The following is a 10,928-nucleotide window of genomic DNA, read 5'->3' as shown; positions in this document are numbered from 1 at the left end:
AAATGAACAGTTAAGCTGCCTTGAAAGAAAATCAAATTGTCTGTCCTGAAGCTTCTGATTTCTTGAAAATGATGTTATCAGACTCAAAGTGATTGATCCTAATACCACAGAGAGAGCGAGTAAATTCATGGCTCAAGTTTTACCATAACTGATACAACATAGCTTAACATGTAGGGGTTGCTGCGAACAAGGCTCAGTTTGAAGATGACTTAAACAAGCAGATTTTTATATCCCTTGTTGATAATCTTCCTCCAATCCTCTGTTTCCATGAATAGCTTGACAATTTTATGGTTTAAGAACCAGTAGCCCTCCTGCCAGAAGCTGGTTGTTACTTGCTTCCAAGCTGATGTTAGTATTCAAGACATGTATCATGGCGTTGAGCCATTAACCGAGTTGCAAGTGACAAATTCATTGAAAACATTGCTACGAAATGGTATACGACTAACCATTGGTTCTTATTGCTTATGAAAAAAAGAAAGAAAAAAGAGTTCTGCATGTTACAGAGCTGAATCTGTCATAGCTCATATGGCTGCATGCAGCCATGCAGTGTAAATGAGAGGATTAGGAATTGAGGGGTAAATAAGTTATTTAAATCTTGAGATCTATGAATAGTTTTATATTAATTTACAAGCAAGACTAAGGTGTCTTAAGTTTATTATTACTAGCAACATCAAAAGAATTGAGGGGTAATCCTGCTTGCACTGTGTCATATGAACAGTGCAAGCAGGTCCCTCTTTCTTTTAGCGTTTGTTCTTTGATTTTTTTTTCTTTAACAATTAATTAATTTTAAATTATTTTTTATAATTTATTTTATTTTATTTTTTATAAAGTTATTATAATCTCAAAAAAAATTTCTGATGTTTAGTTAGTGCTAGATTCTGTAAGCATCTATTTTTGTTAGCTATTAAACCTATTGGAATCCATAACCCTGTTCACAAGATTAATGGGTTAAGTCACAAAGCTCGGATCGATCTAATATATTGTCATCTTACTATTAAAAAAATATCACCTTGATTTTTTAAAAAAGCCAAACACGTTTTTATTAATTATTTGGGTAGCCATTGGACACGTCAAGTTAATTAGGTTACTGTAAGGCAAAAAAAAAATAAAAATAGTTTTTTAAAAATAGAATTATTAAATCCAGATGAGTCATTGACTTGGGTTGCGAATTTGATAAGCTAAGCTGTGAAGTTTAGATCGATTCAGTATGTTATTGTCTTAATATAAAAAAAACATTTTTAATTTTTTTTAAAATCAAACCATATTTTTATCGAATATCTAAATTATTTTTGTATCAATTAAGTTGATTTGATCATGTTACAACTCTCATTTGGTTAAAAATCAGGTAAGAAATTTTTAAAAATTGAACAGAATTCAATAATAATACAAGACAATTCATTGTAAACTACCGTTTAATTACATTAAAAATTTGTTTGTCTGGAGCAGCCAGCAAACTAGTTTATAGTTTATACATAAAAGAAGACTATTATCTATTAGATGTTATATGATTAATTTATTTAAAAAAAAATTTCATCTTTTTTAATCACATCTTACTTGATAAATTAAGTATTTTTTCCCTCCCTATTTTGGTTTTGAACTTAATATAATAACATGGGACTGAAAACATAAAATCACAAATAAAAGAAAAACATGTGATTTTTCTGGATAATTATCAGGAGATCATGGACCTGTTTAAGATTGTGATAGCGTGACGGTTTAAAGTGTTTTTTCCTTAAAAATACATTAAAATAAAATTTTTTTATTTTTTTAAAAATTAATTTTGACACCAACACATTAAAACGATATAAAAAAAAATATTTTAAGTAATTGTTTTTTAAAATTTTTAAAAACACAGTGCAAACACTCTCCATAATTGATTGGATGAAACTAAGTAGTTGGGTTTCTATACCAGGATGAGAAATCCATTTTTTCATGGCGCATCTCACTTATCAGATGTTGTAAGATTTTAGTTGTAATTATATTTGAGTGAATTTTAAAAATATATTTTATATAAAATGTTTTTTAAGTGTTTTTATTATAATATTTTGATGTTAAAAATAAAAAAAATAAAAAAATTATTTTAATATATTTTTAATCTTTTAAGAAATACCCTACACTATCATATCTAAAAACACAATTATTAAATTAAGAGGCTGTTTGGAATCACATATTTCACTAAATTTTGGATTTTGTTTTTGTTTAAAATTAATTTTTTTATATATTTTTTAATTTTTTAATATATTAATATTAAAAATAATTTTTAAAAATATTATTTTATAAAAATATATTTTTTAAAACAATCATTATATTTCACAGCCCTGCAAACTCTCCGCCCGCTGCAAAAAAGTCAACAGAAAAATAGATTCACACCCTCTTACAAGACCATTATTTTGTAGTAACTATGAACATGGTCTCTTGCTGATTATTTCTTCAAACTTCTTTTCCTAACACTTCCTTTTCACTGAATTCTTTGCTTCTGCAAGTTATATCAATCAATTCTTTTTTTTATGGAATGTATTAAAAAATAATATAAATTATATTTTAAAATTTTATTTAACAGTTTAAATTATTAAATTGAGATAATTTTTTAATATGGTATCAGAGCCTTGAAAATCAAGCGGTCATGAGTTTAAATCTCACCATCCCTGTTTATTTGATAAAAATTAAGCACAAGGTACTGTGAACCTGTGCAAGTTTCAAGTCCAAATAACTTTCACTTGAGAATGTGTGTTAGAGAATAATATAAATTATATTTGGAAATCTTACCTAGCAGCTTAAGTTATTGGATTGAGATGATTTTTTAACAGGATAGTCTCCCTTAAGTTTTCAAAAATTTATTTTTTACCCAAATTATATTTCTTAATACTTGCTATTTAAAAGATAAAACATTTTTTTTTATCTTTTTATTTTAAAAGGATAAAAATATATCCCAAAATCTTTATATATATATATTCACCGCTCAAGTAAGTAATTATAGATTTATATGTAATCCTGAGGGGTGTAACTCAAGTGATCAGATTCTAGGTTTGTTTTCAAGAGGTTATCAATTCGAGTCTCACAAATCTCAGGATCACTAGAGATTTATATGATCGTTAATTTCAGGACTTGTAAAATTAATCGAGGTATATATAAGCTGATGCCACACAACAACATTAATAAAAAAAATATATTTTGTTTTATATACTTAATTAAAACTATATTTTACACAACTTGTTCTTTCTTTCATTGCGGGAACAGGGAGGGTGGGAGAGCTGACAGTGGCACTCTCTCTGATCTGCTCTGGGATGACACGATTGCGGGCCCTGGTACCTTGAGGATTCCTGTTCCTTACGAGGAGTGAGCCTCATAAAGATCAAATCAATGGGGCCAGAAAAATGATTTCAGATTCCTCGTTCTTATTGCTTATAGTTGCATGGCACGAAAAATTGCTTGCTCAGCTCAATCATGGTTCATTTTATGTTGAATATAATTTTAAAGTTTGTTGTGTCTTTTCTTTTGCGTTTACTCCATGTCTAAAGAGAATAGTTTTAAAATCTGGTTCGGTCTGGTGAGTCGATCTGGAACCTGGAATTGGAATCGAGCCGGATTGAAAAAAAAATAGAGGAAGAAAAAACCCGGAGTGACCCAGCTGATTTAGCGGGTTGACTAGGCAAGACCCGGTCAAAAACCCAATTACAACTCGTTGACTTTTTTTTTTTTACTAAAACAATGTCGTTTTGATTTTTTTAAAAAAAATTGACTCCGATGACCCGGTCAAACCCGAAACCCGGGCCTTAAACCGGGTCGAGTCTAAAAACTATGCTAAAGAGCCAGAAAGATGAAAATAAAAAAAATATTTTTCTTGACACCATTTATAGTGTAAATAAACACTTGATTAAGATTATAACTTAAAACTGCAAAGAAAACTCTGTTATTGTTTAAAAGGTTTGTAATTCAATATTTTTTAATGGAAAAACAAAAACAAAGATTTCTATTTATATTAATTCTAGATCAAGTATTTTTATATAAAAAATATTTTTATTGAAAGTTACATAGCTTATAAAATCAAAATAATATTAAAATTCCTAAACTAAACAAATACTTGTAAATCTTAATAATTAAATAAATATTACAATAAAAATAATTATATCATAAAAAATAACATTCCATTTCAGTCCTTTTAACATGTGAAAAAATCATTCTCGAGTTAACTATCAGAAATTAAACTTGATCATACCAAAAACAAAATACTTTGAATATAATATTGTAATTAGCCTACTCACAAACTAAATTTTTTTTAATGCCAATTAAATCAAATTAGTTACCTCAACCTTTGTATGTAATGGACTCTAAAGATAATCTTTCAAAATATCTTAAAAATACTTGTAAAAAATCATTCTCATTCATGTACTAGTTTTAAAATCTCAAAGTTACCAGTATAAATATTGGTTGAAGAGGGGGTTGAAAAGTAGTTTTCAGTCTTTTTAAACTATCATTGTTTAATAACAATGGGGTAACTTTGAGATTTTAAAATTAAGATACTTTTATACTTTCTTTAATTCATCAACTTGCAAATTAACCTTGACAATAATCTTTGGTAAGGAAGAATTTTGTGAGTCTGCCAATATTTATACTAATGGTGTTTGATTATGCTTTTCAAATTTTTCTTTTAGGATTGTTAAACTTGAAGGAATTATTTTTTAGAGTAGTGTTTGCAACAATGTTGTTGTTATTGTAATTAATATGATATTGAAACTATTAATTTTGAAAAACAACAGAAAATTAAATAAAAGGCAAATAATAACAATCTAAATGATTGTTTACCCAATATAAAATCTCTTTCTATTTATTTTGTATAAACTTCAAAATTAATGATTATCTCAAAGCTTGCCATGATGGAATTAAACTCTTACCAATACGAGTTCTATATTCTAGAACTTCAAACCACCATTTTTAACACCACAAGAAAGTTTACGTATGACAAGTCTTATTTTTTGATAAAAAAATATTGCTTAAATAAAATTCATCTTCCAACTCTAACAACCATCTAATAAATCTTTTCTTTAAAAAATTCTCATCAAAGAAAAGATTCTCATCGAATTCAAGAACACGTCTATGAACATGATAATTGTTATTTGAGTTTTTAATGCATCACTCATTGTATACGCCACTCTCTATATAAACATAATGTTTATATAGGTTTGCAAGAATAGATCTAAGGTTTGATATGCCTTGAGGTAAGTCTTTAAGCACATCCCTCTACTCGATATGATTCTTGTTTGTACCTCTCAATAGTCAAATTAGATGTTTTAAGCTAGTTAATATCATTTTCATTGTTTTCTCTCAACAATCTGGTTTTTATGATTAGGTTTCTTGTATTTCCTCTCGAGCCCTCACATTGTTCTAGATGACCTCCACTCTTGCATCACAGATACCATCTTTGTTCATCAAATAGATCAACATGCTATGATATCAATCGATTCAATATATATCATGAATAAAAACTAGGGTTCTCAATGTTTCCATTGGTTACCACTATTAACTAGGTATTAAAAATATTTTGTGTTCAAGTTCTTTCCACTATTATGTCTATGGTATAGATTGGTAAATTTTTACCTCTTGCTGTGTTGGATATTTTATGGTCCGAATATTGTAAAATATATTGGTTGTCTCCAATGAATTTTTCATACTACCGAATGATTGTGCATAAAACAAATATTGCTACTTTAATCCACCTTTTGTCCAAGTTGAAAAGCTAAGATAAATGGGCCCTATGTAAATTGAGAAATGAAATAAAAGTGTGGATGTCTCTAGTCTTCGTTTAGGCTGCTAGCTCAGTCCGAAACCTGAGAAAAATTGTTAACAAATTAGGCCCGTACTTAGCCCATAAAATATAGGGTCAAGAAGTTTTAACGCAGAGTGCAAAAGTTAATCAAAAGATTATAATAATTTTTGCATTTTAATTTTAAATTAATTTTTTATGTTTTCAGATAAATTTAATATGTTGATATTAAAAATAAAATTTTAAAAAATAAATAATTTTTTTTATGCATTTGAAATAAAAAAACAGTAAATGTTAAACGATAGAAGGAATGATTAAACTAACAATCAATTTCCAATTTTCATGCTATGCCAACGAGATTCGCGTTGTAAATTATGCTTTTTAAAATTTTAATTTTTTTTATTTAAAATAATTTTTTTTAATGTTTTTAGATCGTTTTGATGTGATGATGTTAAAAATAATTTTTAAAAAATAAAAAAAATTATTTTGATGTATTTCTATGTGAAAAACACTTTAAACCACCACAACCAAGGACGAAAGCATGTTAAAGGCTTGGGTGGGCTATAGCCCAGGTCAAGATTTTATCAATATGTTTTGACTAGTTTTATGTAAAAACAAATTCATAATTCTCGATTGAGTTATCAAAAAATTCTAAAAATTTACGTGGAGCCTTCTAATATGATGCTTTAGCTTGGGTTAAAATTTCAGAATTTTTGGAGAAATTTAGAAATTTGATGAAAAATCACAATTTGATTAGTTTTACGTTATTGGATGTAATTTTCAATCCAACAATCAGATTGAGCTGAAATTTTACAAGGAATCTTAAAATATATCAAATAAAATCTGGTTAAATTTTTAGGATGAACGGAGCTTGGTAGTGTTACAAAAAAAAAGGACCGTCAAATAAAAGCAAAACGACTCATTAAGAATAAAATGATTATTTGCCATTAAAAAATAAAACAAATCTGCTTTTCCTTCCTTTTATATGTTGCTGACTAGGCAGAAGAAGAATAGGAAAAAAAAAGAAGAAAAGATTAGAGAGAAATAGAGAAAAGTAAGGGAAAAACATAAAAAAAATCCAAGGAAAAACAAAATAAGAAAAGTGAGAGAATAACCTTGTAAACTTACAAAGTTCAACTTATAAAACACTAATATAAGGAAGAATCAAGTGAAGAAAGGAGGAATTGAGAGAGAAAAAAAATTTAATTATTTTATTTTCCAGTTGACATGAGATTGCTATTTTATTTCGATTAAGGGGTTGTTATAATATCGATTCAGATTTGATTATAGATGAATTATATTTTATAAAACATCAAAATATATAACTTTAATAATAAATTTATTTTTACTTTCATTTTAATTTTATTTACTTTTAAATTTATTTTTTAATTTTATGTACTTTCCTTATTTTTCTCTGTCTAGGATAGGTGGCTGTATACGCCCCAAATAGCGATTCTTCCACAGCACTCCATGAGTCGCAAAAACTCACCATTCAAACTTTATTTATTAAAGCATCTTCTCCTAACATGTAAAGATAAAGCAAACGAATAGAATCGCCTAACGCTAACGCGGAGAACAAATACTAAAATAAAAATTCCATTTTGATCGCAAAATAAAATAAAATAAAAATTAGGGTTAAGGAATTTGAGGTAAATCAAAAGAATGGCAACACCAACAAAAACAGGAAAGGAACAACAAGAAGAGAGCAGCAATGCGGGTGGGAAACCTGGACTTAGAAAGCCTGTCTTCACCAAAGTGGACCTGCTTAAGCCTGGAACTGGAGGTCATACCTTGACTGTCAAGGTCCTTAATTCCATTGCTGTCCTTCCAAAGGGCCGATCGGTCTCTCACCATCTCCGTCAGTCACGAATCGCTGAATGTCTTATTGGGGATGACACTGGTTCCATCATCTTCACCGCAAGAAACGAACAAGGTTCCTTTTTTCTTTCTCTCTCATTTATTTATTTATTTCTGAAGAAGAAGATGTATCTGCACGTTTTTTTTTTTTTTTTTTTTAATTTTTGGTTTATGATTTGTTTGTTTTTTTAACATTTAATATTTTCTGCTTGTTTGTTGAGCGTGAAGGATAAATGGTGCTTAAATTTATGTATGCATGTTTCAATGGATGATATGCCTTGATATAAGACATTTTTGGGCTCTCTTCCTTTGCACAAGAATCTTAGGATTCATGTTGAATTTTTCTTTCTCACCCTTTCCGCTTAGGAAAAGAGATGAAAGTTTAGGATTTGGAATTGTTTTTGTTCCCATAACTGAAATTATCGTTGCATCTTTGTGTTGAATTTGGTTCCTTTTGAGATTGGAAAAATGATTTTGGGCCTTGTTTTGAAATGTCATTAAAATTTACGTTTGCATTTTAGAGTATGATGATAGAAGATTCCCTAGAGTATGATGCCAATCACTATATAAACCGTAGTCCTGGTTTAACAAGTATGATCTGCGACTCTATGAAGCGAAATGATGTCAATTAGGTCTGGATGGGGAGCTGTAGCCAAGTTAATATTAACGGTCTAGAGGCTTTCTCCTCAACATGACTTGCAAAAGGTAGCTAATTACGCTTAACAACTCCCATTTTAACTTGTGCTAATAAGAAATAAAAAGCATGTTCTCCAATGGCAAAGGTTGAATTATCTGTGAATCTATAGAATATTGATGGATAGTGATTTTCTCTTAAGTCAACTGCCTACTTAGCTAGGAATGGTTGCAGTATTCATAGCTACAAAAAATAAATCAATCTATGTGCGCGTGCATGCGATCTTGTTGTGAATATGGTTATTATTTTTATGCAATAGATGTGGATGAGTGCTAGATTTGTTTTGTTCAATAGAGGAGGCTATGTTTAACTTGATGGGTGGAATCTGATGTGCTGCATCAGAGGTGGTGTTCTCCACATCTTTAGTTACTGCTTATATTATGCACTCTGGTTCTGCTCTGTGAATAAGCTGTAATTGATGGAATTGGTTTTGCAGTTTATGGCTAATTGGCTTTGTGGATGGTCTGACCAAGATCATTCTTGTTGGGTTTCATCAACATGCAATATTAATGGTGTACAACCTCAAGTCTATTAGTGAATGAACTTGTTGCATCCCCCTCCTCTATTTAGTGATCTGTTGCTTTTGAGCCTTGTTTTCCAAAAACTTAAACTATAGTCTGAGTGGTAAATTATATTTGTTTATAGTTGAGCTTGTTGACTGGAGTGGATATCTTCTTTTTCTTGCCCAGATTTCAGTGGTGCAACAAACTTTAATTCAGTGAGATAGCTCAGATGGGATGTTTAATATCTAGATGCTCTCTGCTTAGGGGATTTATATTACTGGTCATGATTATAGTCTTCTAAATTGTCACTACAATTTTCATAATTGTCTTCGAATTCAAATGGTTTTGGAAATTGTGGAACAAGCTGGATATGGATAAAAATGTAGATTCTTTGTGATTTAAAGTTTATTTGTTTTAACCTTACAAATGTCCCCATTACTGGCTGCTTTATTGTTCTAACAACCTTTTCTTTCTTTCTTTTTCTCAGTTGATTTGGTGAAGCCAGGGACGACTGTAATCCTCCGCAATGCAAAGATTGACATGTTTAAGGGATCTATGAGGCTAGCAGTTGACAAATGGGGTCGTGTTGAAGTCACTGAGCCTGCAGAATTTGTAGTCAAGGAAGACAACAATCTCTCTCTTGTTGAATACGAGCTTGTGAATGTTACAGGAGAGTGATAGGGATCTCTTGGCCAATATATTGTGATACAGAGTAGCTTCAGAAATCTAAAAATTATGGTGGCACTTTTCTAATTCCGAGTAATATTGTATGTGGTGAGAGTAGCTACGGAAATCTAAAAATTATGGTGGCACTTTTCTAATTTCGAGTAATATTCTTATGTGGTTTCAGTTTATTTTGTGGATGGTTCATCTAGCTTGAAAATGGTTCATAGACATGACGAAAACCAAAGCAATGCTGCTTTCTTTTCCTCTTTTAACTATGAATGAAAAATATTTTTTGAAAGTGTTTTTTTTATTTAAAAATATATTAAAATATTTTTTGTAATATTAATTTATTAAAATCATTGAAAAATAGTAAAAAATTATTAATTTGATATATTTTCAAGTTAAATATATTTAAATACAATTTGAAATACAAAAATAAATAATTTAAAAGAGGTTTTTATTAGTTGTTATATTTATTTATTTTTTCATTCAAATGCAATTTAAAATGTAAAAACAAACAAGTGTGGGCATGGCATAACAAGGAAATTGGAACATGTGTTCACGACATTTTTTTTCTTCCATATGATGGCTCACAATGAGACCTCACACCAAAAAAAACTAAGATGCTGTGTATATAGAGAATAGTAACTGGTTTGTTGCGGTGATGTTTTTCCTTTCTTTTCTCTTCCTTTCCTTTTAAAATCACTCTAGCATTTAAATTTTCATAGTTGTCTTTTTAGTTTTATATATATATATTTTTTTTTAATTTTAATTTTTTATTCTTTTGTAAAGTTTTTAATTTTATCATTCAATCCTAATTTATTATATATATATTTTTTTTCAATTTGATCTTTATTCTTTTGATTTTGATTTTTTTTCTTGACTCTTTTATATATATTTTTTATTTGTCTTTAAATTCATTATTCAATCCAAATTTATGATATATTATTTTTTTCAATTTGATCCTTATTCTTTTAATTTCTATTTTTTTGTCCTTTTGTAAAATCTTTATTTGTTTTCAATTTCAATTTCATTATTCGATTCTAATTTTTGATTTATTATTATTTTTTCAATTTAATCCTTACTTTTTTATTGCTCTTTTTAGTTCTTTTGATAAATTAATTCTTCATTTCAATTTCTCCCTTCAATGAAAGATTTGTCGTTGTCCTCTAAGTTATTTTTTTTTCCAGTTTTGATCATCATTTTTTTAATTGTTATTTTTTATTTTGGATTTTTTTATATAATTGAGTTTTTTTTTATTTTATCTTTCAACATTTGATTAGTAGAAGATTGAACTTTGTGGTTTTACCAGGTATGGTGTTTCCGATCTAATGACTGGAGTTATGAGTTTGAAAAGTAAAGCGGGTTGACATGTTTTTTTTTTAATAAAAAGATTTATTTTCTTTTCTGATTTTATCATTCAACATTGTTTATTTTTTTTTTAAAT

At 28.6% G+C, this 10,928-nt stretch overlaps 1 protein-coding gene across 1 annotated transcript; it reads left to right on the top strand.

Annotated features, from left to right (window-relative positions):
• Positions 1–7,276: 7,276 nt before the first annotated feature.
• On the top strand, positions 7,277–9,669 carry LOC18095540 (uncharacterized protein At4g28440). Its single transcript, XM_006370147.3, has 2 exons — positions 7,277–7,694; positions 9,303–9,669. Exons 1-2 carry the CDS (start codon positions 7,424–7,426, stop codon positions 9,491–9,493), a joined length of 462 nt encoding a protein of 153 aa, XP_006370209.1. The 5' UTR covers positions 7,277–7,423; the 3' UTR covers positions 9,494–9,669.
• Positions 9,670–10,928: the final 1,259 nt, after the last annotated feature.

This window comes from Populus trichocarpa, chromosome 1, assembly GCF_000002775.5.
Source record: "Populus trichocarpa isolate Nisqually-1 chromosome 1, P.trichocarpa_v4.1, whole genome shotgun sequence".
Classification (NCBI taxonomy): domain Eukaryota; kingdom Viridiplantae; phylum Streptophyta; class Magnoliopsida; order Malpighiales; family Salicaceae; genus Populus; species Populus trichocarpa.
Note: the sequence above shows the minus strand (reverse complement) of the source record. Positions and strands in the feature narration are given on the sequence as shown.